Here is a 19382-nt window from a genome sequence, read left to right as displayed (position 1 = left end):
GTCACAGCACCCCTTTGAACACATACTGTTGCTTCAGCAAAGCCAGGAGCTGAAATACTTTTGGAGTTAAATAGAATTGGTGCTTTTTCTGGCTCCTGGTGGGTTTGGATTTAAGTCCACTGACCACAATTCAGTAAAACCACAGGTGATTGCTGACAGTGTGCATTTGGTGGGGACGTATCTTTGCTTTCTCAGTATGCAAAGCTGAGCAGAGTTTCCTGTCAAAAGGAAGGGGCTGTATTTGTCATGTGTGCACCACACCCAGGCCAACACCCCGTCTGCACCTGCAGGGATCTTGTGCTTATTTATGCTTTTACTCTCTGCAGCTGTGGGAGCACAGCAGGGCCTCACCAGTCCCCTTGGGATCCCTTTATTCTGCCAGAGCAATGGGAATCAGCCTTAGAACAAATTCATACCCAGCCTTTCATGGCTGGCCTGGTACCCACAGAGCAACATTGCACTCCAAGTACTCCATGGATTTTGGGAAAAAAATAGGTTACAGCAATCCTGGTTTTATTTCTGTAATATAAATCTGTATTGTTAAAAATATTGACAATTCTTATTGTGACTTTTCCATAAGACATTCGAATTTTGCTGTTCCCACAGCGAGAGAGGATCTGCAGATTGAGTTCAGTACAGTCTGGATGGAACACAAAAAAACCCCATAGATCTGGTTACAAGATAAAGCATAACATACAGATGTTAACATGTCTCTGCATGTGTGGTTACATTGCCCATGAAATCTGTTTGGATTGCTCTCATCACTGTTTATAGAGGTATTTTCTTAGAGATCATCTAAGGACTGGAAGTAATTACTCTATACATTAAAGATATGTTTAGAAATACTGCTAAGGCAAGCACAGCAATGTTAAATACAGAGTGCATGTGGGGAATCTTAGGCTTCATCTGAGCTTCCAACTATAGATTAAAAAACTTCCCAAGAGGAATGAACTTAGCAGCCTGATAAACTGCAGTGAAAAGCAAGGATCCAGTAGTCTGCAACTGGAATACTCCCCAGTGAAGTTTCAATGATTCCTGAGATATCATTCTGAATCAGCAGTTACTGAAGTGCTTTATTTATTGTTCTTTGCAGTGCCCAGACCAGTCGTGCAAACAGGATTTGCTAGCTTACCTAGAACAGATAAAGCTGTACTCCCACCAGCTCAAGATCTGCAGCCAGGTTAAAGCAGAAATCCAGCATCTCGGTGGAGAGCTCATCATGTCTGCAGTAAGTAGAAAAATGGCACCAAGTGCTCTGTTAGATTAGGTGTTACACTTGAGTTGGGCTTTCCTGTGCTTGCAGCATGTTCCACTTCACTCCAAATCCTGTTTTCTTTTCTAATACCCACTTAACAGCAAGAATCTACAGCAGTGACACATAGGACTTCTGGCTGTTTAAAGGAATTTATTTATTTATTATTTAAAGGAATAATAATCACCTTTTATTTTAAAATTCTCACATCACATTATCACTGTTTTTCTGAAGTAGTCTGGTTTGAAGAACTCTAAGGTGCATTAGCTTGCATATGTGGAATGCAAGCTTATGGGTGTGTCTGAACACAGTGAAAACAGTCCAGGGTGGAGTTCCAGGGCAGAAAAAAATGCTGCAAGACATTCTACAGGTCTACAGAGATAAATAACAGGAAGAGCAAAGTGACTTGATTCCTGAGTGAATTTATTGATTTTGCTTAAATTTGCTTTAAGAGTTATTAGCTCCTTTACAGCCAAGTATCATTAGCCATGGAAAAGATATTTTGTGCTTTTATGGAGCTTTTATGCACTTGGCCTCAGCATAGCCATCCATAAATGCCTTCACATTCCCATGTTCTGTGATGTGTTTCTGCCTGGAGCACACAGGGTTGTGGTTTCAAGGTATAAATCTGCCAAACAGCCAAACCCAGGTAAGACACTGGGCACATTCCTACCCTTCACATACTTGGCACTGTGTTGAGGGGAACTTCACTCACATTGTTTGGAATGCTTGCTCTCTGTATCTCTCTCCCCCCAGCTGTTCCTCTGTGTCTGTACCTATCCCTGGCTATCTGTGTTCATCTGTCTCTGTGTATCCTGATCTTTATCTGTCTGTATCTCTCTATACCTATCTACCCCCATGATACCTGTCTCTATGTCCCTCCATCTGTCTGTATCTATCTGTATTAATCTCTGCCTGATTCTGTCTTTATCCACCTACACCTGTCTCAGGTTACCCATTTCTGTCTATCCCTATCTACAGCTCTCTGTATTTATCTATACCTGTGTGTACTTATCTCTGCCTGTCTGTACCTGTGCCTGTCCATGCCTGTCAGTACCTATCTATACCTGTCAGTATTTAGCTCTGCCTGTCTAAACCTATCTCTGTTTATATGTATCTCTATATATATCTGTATGTATCTACACCTCTCTCTATGTACATCTATATACATCTCTACCTATATCTATACATGTCATCTATACATGTCTCTATCCATCTATACTTAGTCCACCTGTCAGTACTTGTCACTCTCTGTCCTTATGTATATCTCCCTCTCGGTACCTGTCAATATCTGACAAAAGCTCTGTCAAAGATCTGTCTCCAGCCCTGCCAATATCTCTGTCAGAACCCATCAGAATACAAGAGAATTTGTCAAAATGTGTCAGAATCTGCCAAAATCTAACAGAATCGGTGAAAATCTTAGAGAATGTCAGGATCTAATAGAATCTGTCAGGATCTGTCTGTACCTCTCTGTCAATGTCTATGTGTACCTGTCACTTCCTCTCCCTGTCAAAAATTTCTTTTATCTAGATAGTCAATATCTACCTCTGCTTGACAAAATCTGTCAGCACCTCTGTCTGTCTGTCCATACCTGTCAGCCCGTCTGTCTACCTGTCCATGCCTGTCTGTACCTCTCTACACCTGTCTATACTCACAACTCTCTAGAGCAGCCTCTACCTGTGTCAACCTCTCTGTACCTATCTCTGCCTCTCCCTGTGCCTGTCTACCCCTGTCTCTATCCATCAATATCTGTACGTTCCTATTTCTGTCTCTAGGCCTGCCTATCCCTATTTCTCTTTCAATAAAACTATTATTACATTTTATGTAGTTTATAAATAATTGGAAATGAGCCTTTTGGTGCTGAGGTGAGGTTTGAAACACTCATTTCTATAGGATACTTGTGCTGGCTAATTTAAATGGTAATTTAGACACCACATTCGAACCTCTGGAACATACAGTTACATACTTTTAATTGCATGGATAATTTCTGAAGCCAATGCTTGTTTTTACTTGGACAGCACATTAACCAAGTTTATCTTCCTTACTTGTTTCTTTTCACAAGCAGTTCTGTGATCAGTGTGGGTTACAGTAAAGTCAGATATTGGAACCAAGTTTGGTTCTTGCTATTTCTGCCTCCTGCTGTAGAATACTCACATTGTTTTCTTTACCGTTTTTGTTGTGTCGCTCGTGTCAACAGTGCATAATCTGTCTGGTGCAAAAATTTTAAGTTCTGAAAATGAAACCCCAAATTTAACTTATTGATAATCCCGAAGATATGCCTATAGATCCTAGCCCTGCTTCAGGGAAGGAGGGTCAGAATTTGTCCTGTGTGCAGCCAGGAACTTGAGAAAGCCAACTGCTTGTTTGTGGCAGTGGGGAATGAAGCGACACGGACCCCCTGATGCATCCCAAGGAGGTCTTGTTATTGTAGAAATTGGCCCCTTTTCATACCTTTAATTCTAACCCAACAGAACTGAAACCAACCTGAGACTTAACAGAATTTAACAGAAGAAGGGCACCCATTGGCTGCCTCACCTGCCATGCTGCTGCCCACATGTCCTGCTGTCCAATCAGCTTCCTGCTTGCACTCCCCGCACATCCTCCTGTCCAATCAGCTTCCTGCTCGCACTCTGCCCGCGCATCCTACTGTCCAATCAGCTTCCTGCTCATACTCTGCCCGCGCATCCTACTGTCCAATGAGCTTCCTGCTCGCACTCTGCCCACGCATCCTACTGTCCAATCAGCTTCTTGCTCGCACTCTGCCCGCGCATCCTACTGTCCAATCAGCTTCCTGCTTGCACTCTGCCCATGTGTCCTCCTGTCCAATCAGCTTCCTGCTCATACTCTGCCCACGCATCCTACCGTCCAGTCAGCTTCCTGCTCCTATGCTCCTGCAGCCAATCACAGTCTTGCTCACGCTGCCTCTCTGCCCCAGCCCCTCCCACGCGGTGCCATCCCTGGCGCTGTGCTGTGTGCAGCCTCACCAGGGCAGTGATTATTGCATGTGCTGAGTGCAGCCTCACCAGGGCAGTGATTATTGCCCCGTGTGCTGAGTGCAGCCTCGCCGGGGCAGTGATTATTGCCCCAAGTGCTGAGTGCGGCCTCGCCGGGGCAGTGATTATTGCACCAAGTGCTGAGTGCAGCCTCGCTGGGGCAGTGATTATTGCCCCAAGGGCTGAGTGCGGCCTCACCAGGGCAGTGATTATTGCCCTGTGTGCTGGAGTGCAGCTTCACTCGGGCAGTGATTATTGCCCCAAGTGCTGCACCAATCCCCTCTAGCTCAGTAAACAGGCAAGGAGGTGCTTCCTTTGGGAGCCATTGAAATGGAGAGCGTGCTCAGAGGCCTGAAAGGCTTTGGGGGTGTTCTGTGAAATCAAGGTGAGATGCTGCAAGGTTGCTACTCTCTTAAATAATCTTAGAAAATGCTCCAACAATGACTGTGTTCTTTTTTTTAAAAAAAAATAATATGGGTGCTACATAGAAAAGAGTCAGATTGCTAGCCAGTGTCAAAAGAGACGTGCTCTCACTCCAGGCCTTTTAAAGACAGTGGAGACATGGTTGCCACCAGTGGTTATGAAAAATTTCTCGAAAATTTTAAAAAAGTCTCCCTGGTCTCTGTTTTGGGAAGGGGAGGCCATTTGTGACTGACTGTGCTCAACTGCTCCCCTGCAATTAAAATTGTGGTGATCTGAAACTGCAGCCCAACCAACCAGTGATGGCCTTTTGTATTAATTTAGCTCTTTATGTTTCAATTGCTTCAGTTTTAGAAGAATAGTGGGATTTACATTGTGCAGATAAATTGCTCAGTTGAAAAGGAGAGAAATGCACTAGTGGTATAAAATGGCTGGTTACTGAATTGCTTTTCTTAAAAGCTGGAGCAAGTTCCAGTTTTCAAAGTGCATGTGGGAGCTTAGAAATTGATCACATTGCTAGGTTAGCTGGCCTTGAAATAAATTACAAACCCAAGTTCTGTGTGAGACAGCAGAGGGGTTCTTCTCCCCTTTCCCACCTTTTCCCTGCCCAGAAAACAATATTAGAACTCCAGAAAATGCAGGAGTCAGAACTGTAGCTGGAATAGGATTATATTTTATATTCTCCCCAATTCTGATCTTGTCTCAATGAGAATCAGAAAATGAGACAGCAAGCCCTTGCAGATAGTAAAAGTTTTATTGTGCATTAAGTAAAAAAATTTGGGAGTCTCCAAATACCTGAATCTGGTTAGTGAAGATCTGCTACAGGAAAAGAAATCTACCAGAAAGAGCATTAGGAAATAATCCTACAGGTTTCTCCATTGTTTGCTGCCCCCTGCATCCATGTAGGCGTGTGCAGGAATGACCTCCCTGGTGCTCGGGCATGCTCCCCTCCTGTGGCTGGCATTGGCTCCTCACAGTCCCTCCTTCAGGAGCTGGGACAGGCGTCTGGCAGCGCAAAAGCTGAGGGGGGAAGCTCCTTTTCTGTGAGAAATGACACATTTCCATGTTCAGATGGGTCAGTACCAACTTCCACAGTGACAAAGCCACTTCAAGTACCAGCTGGTGGAATCCACACATAAAAGCACTGTTTTGGGATGGCTCTTACATTCACCCCTACCTCTCTTCTCCAACCATTAGAACAAGGATCTTGGGTTTAAATCACCTTCCAGGAAAATTCCTTGTCACAAGAGTAGCAGCTCATTTAAAAAATTACCCAAACTAGCCTCTCTTGAAGCCTAAGGAGCAATAGAGAGGAAGAGAGGGATGAAAAGCAGAGGATGTAGTGTCACATATGTGCAGACCTGCAAAAGAAAGAACTGTCTTCTTGGAACAGAGCAGCCACAGTCGCTGTCTTACCAGTTCTGGATGATGCTGTGGTGGAGCAAGGAGCCCTAAACCAAAGGAGCCCTGAACTGGTGCTCCAGGTTAACCTTGGATGGTACTGTGGAGCAGTGGGTGGCAGTGCCATGGCACAAGGGCAGCTGTGTCTCTGTCAGCAGCAAACTGTGTTCTCACCTACATGATCTGCACTGGAGGATTCCATGCTGGCTGCCAGCATGGAATGACAACCAAGAGCATTATGCATATGAAAAACTGTTGAAATCCATAAACACAGCTCAGTCCTCTTCAGCTGTTTGTGACCTGTGTGCCCTGTGCCCGTGTCTGCCCTGCTGCTGTGCTCAGCCCCCCAACCCTGGGGGTTTTCTTCCTGCAGTTCATCCCTGGCTGTTCATACAGTTCATCAGTGGAGGTTATTTAGGCCACTCTCCCTTGGCAGCTGGGATGCTTTGTGGACTTCCCACCTGGCAGCTCTTCTCACTGCTCTCTTTTTTTAGTGGCTTTTGGACTTCAGGCTGCACACGCGTGTAGTCTGCCCTTCTCACTGTCCATTCCCAAGCTTTGGTAATTTCTCTCTAGTCAGCCCCTCATTATGGAGGTTAGAGGGGGTCCTCTACAGAGAAAGAGAGGAAGAGTTATGGATCATCACCTTCTCGGTCTCCATGCATTGCAGTTTTGTTATTTTCATTCATTAAAAATTCCTTGCTCACTATTTAGTCTTTCATAGGCCCGCCCAATATTGGGAGTACTGGCATTGTCAGGTTCTAGGCTGCATCAATCCAAATGGTAAGGATTCACTAAGTCTTTATTAGGAGTGATTAAATAGGAAATGGACATTCCCTCCTAATAATTAAACTGGTGCCTCTTCAGGCACAAAATAATGGGGTAACATTTGCAGATTGACAATAATTGCATTCATTTATGCAGATAAGCTGATACTTCACTTACAAGCACTGCACAGCAATAGGCTTGCACCTCACCTTGCCAGTTTGCTCTTTTTCCAGCAATGGCTTTAACTAGAGGGAATTATTTCGCAGGGCAGAAAATTAACATATCTTACATATTAATATTGTGCTCCATTACTTTCATCAGGCAATTCTGTTTTATGCTATTTACAGTCATTATCTGCTTATGCTTAATTTTATATTGTACTTGGCAAGGGAGACAAAGCCTTTTGGCCTTAAAAAGGAAGGGTCTTGAAGAGCAAACTCACAAGAGTCCCAGTATCCCAGAATTGGCTAACAGGCACAGAATTTTCCCCCTCCACCCCAGGCTGGCTAGCCTTACCTGTGCACTAAGCGCTGTTTCCCTTTGCTGTTCCTGCAAATGTCTCATTTATCTTCAGCTCTTCCCCCTGGTATCTCAAGAGCCAGACTTTAACTTAAACACTGACATCAGGCTGCTTTTGTGCCAAATGGAGGTGCTTTAATGTGTCTAACTTCATGCTCCAAGGCTGGACTGAAATATCTGTTTCCCTTGCTAAGTTCCTGGGCTTGTTAAATCACAAGTTTCCAGCATGACACTGCAATGAATGCGTTCCAGCTGTGAGGGCTGAACCAAAGGTGAAAACACAGAAGCAAAGCTGTAAGCCAGAAGTTAGAAAAATGCAAGGGAGAGTCTCTGCCCGCAGGCCTTTGGCTGACACAGTCCCAATCCCTGGCTATCCACACCCCAGGGAAAGGCTGTCCTGGCCCAGGTGCCCTGCTGTGGCAGCTGGCAAACAGCCCCATGCCTTCACCACTGAAGATTTTCCTGTCAATCACTTACAGAGACCTCAGTTACTGCTGCATTCTAAGCTGCATCTATGAGAAAAACTAATTTAAAGGAGTAGGAAATAATGGTAATGTACACTAAAGGACAGCTAACTTTTCCCAGTAATAATTACTCTGGCAGTTAGCAAAATCAGGATGTGTCCTATAGTTCTCAGCCTCAGTGTATGTAAAATATTGTTGCAACAAACACTCAATTTCTTCCTCAACAGTAAGGAAAAGATTTATGTTAAGCCACTGTTCTTTTCCTCAAGGGCCTGTTTTTTAAAAGAGATTTTTAAAATAGATTTTTAAAATCCTCCCTGGAAGTGAAAGCAGCAGTAGTGGGGAGGGACTGAGCGATCTGCCTGGCTAAGCATCTGCTCCATTATGTTGTTGCACAGGAACAATTTCACAGCCCTTAATGTAAGTTGTTTATCATTTAGCTTGGACATAGGCCTGGCCTAATTGCAGAACTCAGTTTCAGCCCTTTGAATCCTGCTTAGCCTGAAGAAGACTCTAGTAATGGTTAGTTTTCAGTCCATTAGATTCAATTTCCCCACCTGAAAAATGGGTAAAACATGGAACAGACCCCAGACACCCCTGAGGTGTTCAGTGCAGTCACTGGATGGACACACAAACATAGATAACCAATAGAATAGCCACATTTCTAGAAAAACTCAGTTCCTTGAAAAGAAAATCAAGCACTGAAGCTGTTTTCCTTAGGCCATATCCATGGGGATGAAACCTCTCCAGTATCCCAGAGTGAGAGCATGGTGAAGCAGAGGTGAGCAAAACACTGAGGGAACAGCTCCCAGAGAAAATATCACAGTGGCAAGGCTCCCTTTGGCTCATTTCCCATCTAAACTGTGCTGGGGTTGAATCTGTGACAGGTTCTGTGTGTCATCTGTCAGCACACATGGCAGCTAACCAAGTGCTTCCAGCTTTGCTGTGCTTTTCTTGGACACCTGACTTTTCTGTCTTCTGCTGCCATGGTTAGACCAAGATCCCCATTTCCACTTAAAGGAAATTACCACTACTCTGAGCGGGAAAAAAAGGAGGCTCAGAAAAGCAGGCAAGTAAATGGTGTTCAAATCCTGGCCAAGGCCCAGTAAAAATTCCAGTGCCTTCAACAATGGAGATTTCAGTCTTTTTGAATTGTTTGACTTCTTTTAGTCTTAAGGGATTAAATGACTATTTTATGTAACAACCTTAGTGAAAGAGCCATAAAATAATTCAGAACAGCAATTAGCTACACCTGGTAAAAAAGCAGGACTAAAATCAAAAGCACAATATAGTAAGGACTCCTTCCCTGAAATGCAGCACTACTCAGACACACTGCTCTCCACAAAAATGTAGAACTCATGTAACTTTCAGATGTAGCTGTCAAAGAAATATAAATTCAGTCCTAGTCTCTCAGTATAGCGTACCAAAGGAAATCTGCTTCTAGGAATTTACGTAATGAACCTTGTGTTTCAATTAAAATCAATTTTTAATAACTGGCCTTGTTTCCAAAAGAATTTTAAGTCCAGACTTCAAACACTGTTTAAAATTCTTGTATTTGGTGGACATGAAATAACTTTACCAAAATGAGAAAAATACAATGCATGTAAGTAAACTGGAAAAAAAGTTTCAAAATTCATTTCTTGTCCAACATTTTCCTTCAGCTTTGTTATGCAGAGGAGAGTTTGCTTTCTTGCTCTTAGGACTTGCTACAGAGGAGAAATGAAAGTACTGGAGAAGGGAGAGAGTGGATTTCAGCACAAGTGCTGCCAGCCTGATTTGGGGTGGGAATTTTTTTCTTAAAAATACTGTCTCTGCTCTGTATTGTGTGTGTTTCACCCAGTGTAAAATTACAATGGTCAGAATAATTCGGAATTCCTTTTGCAATGGCGGCCAAGTACTATTGCTCACAGGACAGGTAAAGAAAGAAATGTCAAGGGATGTTTTTCCTAAAGCCTTTAATGAATTATTGTCTTGACTTACACAGACCTGTAAAATCTGAAGGCTGGGACATTTCATCTCCATGGAAAATGCTGATAGAGCAAAAGTGAAGTTAGGCAAAAATAAAGCAGGTTTTAGTTTGGGGTTGGTTGGTTTGTTTGTTTTACCAGCGAATCTTTATGTACCGCTTGCTGTGCATTGAAGAGTTTGCAGCTACATCTCTCGAAGTGAAATGGACTTAAACGCTCCATGAATATTTTATCAGGCTTTTATTTATGCCATGTTTCATTTCTTCAGTTTTCCTAGATATGAGACTTTGAAGAGCCTACTGAATATCTGAGATAAAAGCATTCAAGTGAAAGCAGTTCTTGAGTACATCAGTTTTAAAGAAAAGATTTCCACCAAACTGTACAGTGTTACTGGCATTGAGGTAGAAAAACAACTGCTCTCTAAAGCCAAAAAGAGAGGAAATTAAATGTATGGCCGGATTGTTATCATCTGTAGTACACATCTAAGAACATCTAAAAGGTTCTCCAAAATTCTGAGTGCAGTTAATACCCCACCCCACACAACCTTCCTCTTTGGAAGACAAGTGCGGGATGCATCAGAAAGGTGAAGGGCCAGGTAGACACAAGGACACAGCCAATGCTGTGGGCAGCCAGCCTAAAGGGCAGCATTAACTGAGTGTCCCTGCACCTCAGTGCCTGTTCTGAGTCAGCCCAGCCCCAGGTAATGCAGCAGAAGCCCAGGTCCAGCATCCTTGGTGGGCCCCAGGTGAGTACCTTGCAGCAGGGACACACGGAGCTGTTCCTCACAGCCTGCACGGCTCTTTGTGCCTCAGGGCATCCTTTGTAGAGGTTTAGTGCTCTGGCAGAGGTTCAGTTCCTGTGGCGTGGCAAGGGGCAGGGGAATTCTGCCTCTTGGAACAGCTCTGCAGCTGGGTTGGAGTCAGGCTGTGGCTCTCCAGCGTTTGGAGTGCTGCAGTTGGCAGCTGTCCCCTGGCAGACCTCGAGGCTGACACAGCTGCACGCTGGGTTCAGGTACAGCCTCACCAAAGCTGGGCACAGTAGATACCTATGATTGTAGTTTAGAAAACAGTGAAAGTGCAGTTTTTGTGATCTCAGGGGTGGGGTGAAGGAGCCCTAGGCTGTTCCACAGCTGATTTGTGGAAGAAGCCACAGGGGGCACAAGGAGGAGGTACCTGTTCAGTTTCCACAGGAGAGGAAAGGCCAGCTAAGTTCTGCTGCTCACCTCAGCACTCTCCATGTTCCATACTACACACACCGAGGTCACAATAAAGAACAGCTGAAGCTTTGTAGCATCCTGCCTGGATGCTACCAGTTTCTTCAATAAGCTTTTTCCCTGCCATGCAAACAGGAATTTATTTGGTGCCTAACCTGCTACCCCTCCTCACATGCCTCTGTCACCCAGCAACTTCAGAATGGTGGAGCAGCTACACACACTGCAGTCACTGGGAGACTTCAGGGAAAGAGCTTCCTCTGAAGCCCATTGCCATCTGCCAGAGAACCAAAATCATCTTTCTTTTTGTCCAAGCAGCTTCATAGCAGTGTTACTCTGCCAGTGCTGGACTGTTAGGGTAGGGGAACAAAAAAGATATTCAAATCTTTAAAGAAGCTGTCAGAATTATGGTGTTGTCAGCTCTTCTAGATAGCAACAGATAATTGAAATTTCATATGTGTGTGTGTGTGCAAGCAGAGGTGTATCTGTGTATAACCAGTCCTCAGGTTAACATGAAAGAAAGAATTTCCTATGGAGCTGTGTCTCCTCCTGCTCCAGTAAACACTGTGTGACAGCATCCAGCAGTGAGCTGTGGGACAGGAACTCTGAGCAGAACCTTCCCCACAGCCTGCAGCCTTGGGAAATGGCTTGTTTCACATGTGTTAGGTGTATAAAGGAGTGTTTGAAATTTGGGGGTCAGCATGTGCACTGAAGTTCACGTCACAGTGTGTGAGAGCAGCTGTGCTGCAGGCCAAGGCTGCTGAGGGGCTGGGCAGCCCAGCTCAGTGATTCAGCTCCCAAACACACCCAGGTGCCCTCTGATGGCACCAGTGCCCTGCAGACACCATAGGGCTGCTACAGACTGGCAGCCCTTTCTAGAGAGTTCACCTGCTGCAGCATGCAATGAACTTCGGAAGCCATCTGGTAGATTTTACACCTTTTCTTGGGGAATTGAGATAATTTCAGTTTGCCATCATATGTGTGCATTAAACCAGTTATCTTTTAAATTTTTTTTTGTTTTTTGCATTTCCAGAGAGCAGCAGTGTGTGTTGTATTAACTAGAAGATTCTTCTGCCAGTTCAGAGATGTTTCCAAATTGCAACTAAATCCAGCCTCTTGGCTGAATTTTTTATTTCTGCCTTATTCGTATTTGTGTTACACAGTGAGAATGAAGACAGACAATAATAACACACCTCTCTCACCTGATCAGTTTGTTTGATCTGGCAAAGGGAGAAGTCCTCAAACCTCTCCTAATAACCCCATTTGTAAATCTGTACCTTGCCCAAGGCTCTGGGGTTGGGCTGGATGGCAAAGGACAGGATCACTCTGCCACTAAACCCACAGAGAGCCCTTAAGAGAACTGGCTTCAGTGCTTTTACACAAATGATTCAGCAAAGGGGATGTTTAGAACGTGAAGTGTGGAGGCTCTCCCATTTTGAAGTGTTCCTACTGTTTCTCCATCCCAGCCATGGAGAGCTTCCCCAGTGCTCCTGGTTGCTGTCCCTGAGCAGTGACAGGGACACCCCTGCTGTGGCACTGCTGTGGCTGTGCTGGGTGCTGGGGAAGGGGATGGGGATGGGCTGTGTTTGCTCTGCATCCTGCCCTTGGGTGGCACTCCCCACAGTCACTGGGATTTCTGTGGGTTATCCCACTTTCAATACCCCATACAGATCTTGGCTGCTGAGAACAGGTTCAGCAGCTCTGACAGAGCCAGAGGCAGACACTCCAGAGAATCCCAGCACTGCTCCAGAGCACCCATGGGAGCCTGGAATGGGGCAGGAGCAGCTGGAGGCCTCACCTAGTGCTGAAACAAAGGAAGCAAGTGGTCGCATTTTCACAGCTCTTCTTCAAGTTGGTTTCATTACCCATCAGTAGTAATTGCAATAGGACCCTGCAGACAAGCATCATGTATTCCTGTTACAGAAAAAAAACAATTAGCATTATCTTCCAAAGCATTTATCTGTTCCACCAGCATGAATTTCCATACATCACAATAAATCTGAGCAGCAAAGCATGAGCACAGTGATCAAACACACAAAAGGAAAATGTGGGAATTATGGTTTAGTCTCTGGTGGTCTTACTTTTTAACTAGTGTTTATTCCTGTGCCTACTGTGATTAAAAGCACACTGACTTCTAAGCTGGTGTTTCTGTTTCCTCTTACAGCTGGACAGTGTCACTTCACTAATTCAGGCCGCCAAAAACTTAATGAATTCTGTGGTGCAGACAGTGAAGATGTCCTATATTGCATCCACAAAGATCATCAAGATTCAGAGTCCTACTGGCCCACGCCATCCAGTTGTGATGTGGAGAATGAAGGCTCCAGAGAAGAAGCCCCTGATTAAAAGGGAGAAGCCAGAAGAAATCTATGCTGCTGTCAGAAAAGGTTCTGCCAAGAAGAGAATCCATCCTGTGCAAGTCATGAGTGAATTCAGAGGCAGAGAAATAGTCTAATATTTTGCCACTATGTTTTCTTATCTTGAATTTCCCATGATTTTTCATCTTTTCCCCTGCTTACTTAATAATTATATATGTCACTGTTTTGCTCTAAATCTGTAAGATAACACTTGCATAAGCGCTTTGAAAATGCTGTTGGATTAGTTAGAAGCACACAGTTGGAAATAATCCTGGTTCTCCTGCAGTGAGGAGGTGAGCTGGCCCCACTGCAGTGGGTCTGGGTGTGACACAGGCATTTCTGCTGCTGGGCCAGGCCCTGAGGGGCCCCTGTGACCAGCTCACACCCGCCCAAACCTGGGTCCAGCCTGCAGCATCCTTGGCCAAGGCCATGCCTTGGAAATGTGAGCTTGAAAATGTTTGATGAAACACACAGAGTGTTGGAACGACGTGGATGTAACAATGCAGTAAAGAAAGCACTGACTGCAGGCCAGCAGCCAGTGGTGGCAGCTCTTTAGAAGGCCTTTGGAACAGGAATCTGTGTTCTGCTCCCTGCTCTCTTCTGTGAGCCCCAATAAATCAGTTGTATTTGGCAGTTCAGATAAATCAGACATTAGCAATAAAAAACTTTCCTATTGCTGCACGAAAGAAGAACTTTGAAATAAATCATTATTCTGAGTGTGAGAAATACACATATCTTGAATCTTAGGAATGGGGTGACTTTTCCAAAGCAACTGTAGGGAGTTAAGTTACTTCTGACAGACTTCCTAAATGCAGGACTCTGCTGGTGAGTGCTGAATGGCTGCACTCAAAGTGTGTCATGAAGGTAAATCCTGCTAGTCCAGACCTCTGCAATGTGCTTAAGAAAAACTAGTTTCTTCTAAATACTTTTGAATCTGAAATCCACTTGGACTAATTTTTTTAGAAGGCTCTAACTTGCCTTTTTGCCATGTCATGGATTCTTCCCAGACTACATTTGTTACTCAAGATATCTTTGCCTGGCCATTCTGTAGATCCTTTATCATGGCCTTCTGCATTTGCCAAGATGAAAAGCTCTGGCTTTTATCCCTCAAAAGCCAGAGCTTCCTGTGTCACTGCCTGCCACCCTGGGATGGCTCCACATTCTGGGCCACTGCTCCAGGTCATTTATTACCATGCTTGCCCAGCAGTGCCTGACCCAGCCCAGTGTGGGCAGCAGGAATAACCCTGAACTGTGCCTTTCCTCTTGGGGCTGATCATTCTTCCACCTTCCCTAACCTTGCAATCAGTTAAATGGAACAAAAGGAGAAGTTTGGAAGAAAATCACCTTTTCCCAGCTCCAGTTCCCTCCAGCATGTTTGCAGCAAGATGTCAGTACTGTCTCCTGGCCTTGCTGCTCCTCCCAGGGCTCCAGAGGCAGCAGGTAAGCTGACACAGCCTTGGGGGCTGCTCTGGGGCTGGGACTGTCCTGAAACCCTCCTGGCTCCAGGTTACACCTTGATCCTGGTCCCCTTGATGTCAAATGTTTGTAACTAATGCCTTGGCACCACATTGTTAATAAAAAAGCATGTACACCCCGAGAAGCTGCTGTCAGTGCTGTGGGATTTTTTCGGTGTGTCTGAAGTTCAAGGCCTGCCAGGTGTGCTCACAGAAGCCTTCCTTCCAGCACACTGTGTGTGCTCCATTAGCTGCTCTACAGGAGAGGTTTTCCAGCACCAGTATCACTAAAGCACATTTTACTGCTTCATTTAATGCTCCTTCCTGCACTGCCAGTCTGTGCTCCTTCCCTGGCCATGCTCAGTAGCCAGTTTGATCTCAACACAGCAATTCATTACAGAAAAGCCACCCTCTACGTGAACAAGGAATTTAAAACCCACTGCAGACTGTTGAGAAGAGCCAAAGAGCAATAATCACATTTAGACTAAATTTATCTTGGGTTAAATTCAATCCCAAGTGAAAAAGTTTATTCCTGGCTAAGGAGGCAAAGGGTAAGAAGTCCTGGAGCTGTAAAAAGCCCAGCTCTTCACCCTTCAGCCAGCCTGGGAAGCAGGGAACCACCACCTCCTTCCCTGCCACGAGGGAGATTTCTGAAGGAGGACCAACTGCTCAGTGTTATTCCAAGCAGCTCCTCAGTCTTCCTCTGACCGCTCCGGCTGTTCATCTCTGCACAGACATGCGTAGGATGGCTCTGGGACAGCCCATGCTCCAAAGGACGAGTCTGGACTCTTCAGATTTTCAGTCTTCAATATTGTTTATTATTTCTTATCTACAAAATTTTCTTCCAGCCTGACAGAGGTCTGACCAGCAAGGCAGCCAAGGGCACTCTGTCCTCCCACTGGGCCGTCGTCCATTTTTATACTAAAAACGACGTACATCATATTTACCTTTATTTCCCAATACCTTTCACCCATATTAGCAAGTGCACCTTCACCAAGAACCAATCCCAAAGTGCCAACATCACCACAGAAAATGGATGACAAGAAGAAGAAAGAAGAAGGACAAGACACGCCCTGATTCCTCCATCTTGTCTCCATAACCCCCCTGTACCAAAATCCTAAAATCTATATTTCCACCCTGTAAATACATCATTCTTACACCATTCATCCCCAAGTGACTCTCTTGTCCTCATACAGGTGGCACATCCCGTGCAGGGTCAAAATCCGACCACCAAGCACTTCTGGCAACATTCCAGGATTTCCGAGCCCCCTTAGGGTTGTCTTGGTAACTCTGGACATCCGGAGTGATGTGCTGAGTCCCCTCATTCCTCCATCTCCTCATTCCCTGCCAGCCCAGCTTTCAGAGCATAACTTCTCTCCCACCTCCTGCCTGCCCTCACACTGCTGCTCTCAGCCTGGCAGAGCTGCAGCTTTCTCACCTCAGATTATTCCATTAGCCTGCCTTGGCCTCTCCCCATTACCGCATCATGGAGCACAGGGTGATGGATGACTGAAGGCAATTTTATATTAAAAATTTTTACTAGAGCATTAGAAAGTGGGAATCCCATTGCTGAAGCCCTTTAGTTTGAGAGGACAGGTCTGCATCATTTCCATGAATCCCAAAGCTGTTGAATTTTATTTTTTTTTAAATAAACAGCCAATGTGCTTTTTCTCCCAACATAGCCTGGTACCACTAGGGAAGCTCTGTAGCTGCATCTCTACTAAAGAACACAACTAAGCAGCTTGACGTCGGGGCAGGCATGGTGTTTTAAAGGTCTTGCAGTGATTTTTGAAAGGCTTGTGTCCTTTATTCTCTGTGAGCCTGCAGCTGGAGCATTTGAGAACAGTATGTCGATACAGAAAGTTCTTTCACAGAACAAAACCACTCATCTGGTATTGTCCAGTAGAGGCAATTTAGCATATGAGTAGAGTAATTAAATAATAATTAAAGATCAAGCAGATCACTCTCTCTCTCCCCAAGGTCATCAGTGGGCTTGGGTTTTGCACAACAACTTCTTGAAGGGAAGAAATGCATGGGCAGTGTTAATTACCAAGCCATGGATTTGGTGTTGCTGCCCTGAAAAACCACACCTTTCAAATGATAAACCACAACTCACTGGAAACTTTCTCGGCATAAAGAAAAAATGCATCCAAAGCAGAAATGGCAAACAAACCATGAAAATACTTCGAAGCCCCTGATGTCTCTCATCAGCAGGAGGAATGTGCTGCTATGGTCCAAGGAACTGGAAGCTGAGGAACTAATTTTTGACTCCAGCCTAAAGCAATAGTTAAGATCAAAGTTTGCACTGCAAGAGGTGGATCTAACTGTTTTAAGGAGCTTCTTACAGGGTAGGAAATATTCATATTATACGTCCTGATGGTGAAAACGACTATGTTAAAGCAGGCTGGAGACCACAGAGATGCCCTGTACAGGATGATGTTTCCTCTCAACCCTCAGATCTTTTATCAGCCTGGTCATTTCAGAGCCATTGGCTTTTCTGCTGCAGTTTTCAGTTTCCTTCACAGAAGGTAGCAGCTGCCAACACCCCAGAGCTCAGGGTCTGTGGGTGAGGCACTGCTCTTTCCAGGGGCTAAAGGGTTAAAGGAGCTCCCTGCTCCAGCAAGCCTCTGTCCCTGGGCTGCTTCGTACCCAGTTATCCTCACTGGATGGAAACAGGACAGGACATTGCTCCCACACTTTGTGCCATTCTCAACCAGCCAGCGTGGCTGAGAGAATGGGTGAAACTTTCCTGGTGGAATTTTAGCTTCTCTGGTGGAGGAAGAGTCATTTAAAGCAATGATTTCTCCAGGAAAGCAGAATCTCTCTGGAGTAAAGGCTTTCCAAAAAGGACAAAAGAGCAAAAGGCTCTTTTCTGCCTTCCACTCCCTCTGCAAACCCAGTCAAGTCCTCTCAGACATCACTGAGGGTTGGGGCTTTGCAGCTTGCTGGGGGTGTGATCCTTGGAACCTCAAATGAAAATAAGCGAATAAAACAACCAGTGCTGTCGGGAAGGTTTGCATTGGTTTCTCTAAGAGAACATCTGGGTGCATATTGCACAATTTATATTTAGGTCATCTGCACTTAGGAGCAAGAAAAGAAGATTAGAGCTCTGCTACTTCATGTCTTGGGTACAAACTCAGAGGGGAAACATAGGTTAGATATGGGAAAGGAATTCTTTCCTGTGAGAGTGGGTGGTGAGGCCCTGGCACAGGGTGTGCCCAGGGAGATTGTGATGCCCCTTGATCCCTGGAAGTGTCCAAGGCCAGGCTGGGACAGTGTTGGACAGGATCAAGGTCCACTCCAACCCCTCAGCATCCTGTGATTCTGTGTGGGTTATACAGGTGCCACAGACTTCATACAGAAACAGCAAACACAGGCAGACCCCAAGCACACACTGCAAACCACCTGCCCTTAATGTGCAAATCTCAGTGCTTGGGGGATCTTTGTCCTTGGCTGACATAAAATAATCCTCTCTTATTTATCTATTGATATAATTACATAATTTACCTGTTATGTATTTTATATCTATTACAACACACATTAGTAATGTATGTGTTATAATAGTCACAAAATACAAACAACATAAATCAATGCAATTATTTTAATAGAATTAAATATACAGATATATTTATAGTTAAATGTATTTCTATAATTACCTAATATTTAGTTACTGATAAACTGAAGTTGTTAGAATTCAGAGCAAGTACCCAGAAGCACATGGATGTTTCACTTTATAAAGGTGCAGCATCTCAGACACTCAGCCTCAATTTTCTGCTGTTGAATTACTCTGACAGGGAAAAAATGGCTGCATCTTATGGCAAAAGTGTAGACACTGCATCTAGTCACTCAGAAAGCAAACTGGAACTTAAGCCCCCAGCAGTTAAAAATAAGCACAGAACAATTATGCCTGCAAACCTTTGAAGAGTTTGAATAGGATATTCATACCTATTGTAGTATAAAAAGAAAGGGGAATGAGGTAACTTTTTGGCTCAGGATGAGCTCTATTATCACTGAAATAATTTCTGTCTAGCTGCAAGCATTACACAAGCCAATATAATTTCAAGACAAGTACTTGTTATGTTAACAAGAATGACTAAGATGCTTCCCCAGCATCCTGTCCTTCACCTTCTCTTCCTTATTTCCCCCCCTGGAAGAAACTCTTGTTCTCAGGGCTCTGGAATGAATGAAGCATATATAAATGTACATTCCAGCAACTGTATCCATCCTGGAGATTCCATCTCAAACAGTTACTGTGAATTAAACTCACTCATAATCTTAGATAAAAATAAACAGAGTATAGACAACCCTGTCACTGGAATGAAATTCAAGACTCAAACCTGCCAAACTATTCCGTGTTCACTCCTCTTGTCCCAGGCTGTCTCTATTTGATTTTGCTTTTTTAGCTTGCATGTAAGACACTGCCTGCAATAAATATTCCCAGATTTACATCTCACAATGAAATGGGTTCAGTCTGTGATTAAAACAGAAGTTTGGTTTTTTTGAAATCCAGTCACCAGCCAAACTGTTATAATTCCCTGGAGCTGGGTACCTAATGGAGGCACAACTTCAAGGTGCCAGTC

General features: G+C 44.5%; 1 protein-coding gene and 1 long non-coding RNA gene across 6 annotated transcripts in view; one reads left to right on the top strand and one right to left on the bottom strand.

Annotated features, from left to right (window-relative positions):
• The window catches only part of CTNNA3 (catenin alpha 3), a 410743-nt gene extending 393874 nt beyond the window's left edge, over positions 1-16869 (top strand). For all 5 annotated transcript variants that reach the window (XM_074544396.1, XM_074544398.1, XM_074544395.1 and 2 more), the window contains 2 exons: positions 1094-1228; positions 13159-16869. In XM_074544396.1, coding sequence (XP_074400497.1) covers positions 1094-1228; positions 13159-13446 — 423 coding nt within the window. In that variant the 3' untranslated portion in view covers positions 13447-16869. The remainder of the gene's footprint in view (positions 1-1093; positions 1229-13158) is intronic.
• The window catches only part of LOC113459778 (uncharacterized), a 572931-nt gene continuing 558080 nt past the window's right edge, over positions 4532-19382 (bottom strand). The window contains exons 9-10 of the long non-coding RNA XR_012581053.1: positions 7351-12908; positions 4532-6676 (exon numbers count right to left, since the gene is read on the bottom strand). This is a non-coding gene — a long non-coding RNA (uncharacterized LOC113459778). The remainder of the gene's footprint in view (positions 6677-7350; positions 12909-19382) is intronic.

Source organism: Zonotrichia albicollis, chromosome 7, assembly GCF_047830755.1.
Source record: "Zonotrichia albicollis isolate bZonAlb1 chromosome 7, bZonAlb1.hap1, whole genome shotgun sequence".
Classification (NCBI taxonomy): domain Eukaryota; kingdom Metazoa; phylum Chordata; class Aves; order Passeriformes; family Passerellidae; genus Zonotrichia; species Zonotrichia albicollis.
The sequence above is the reverse complement of the archived record's forward strand: the minus strand, read 5'-3'. Positions and strand labels throughout refer to the sequence as shown.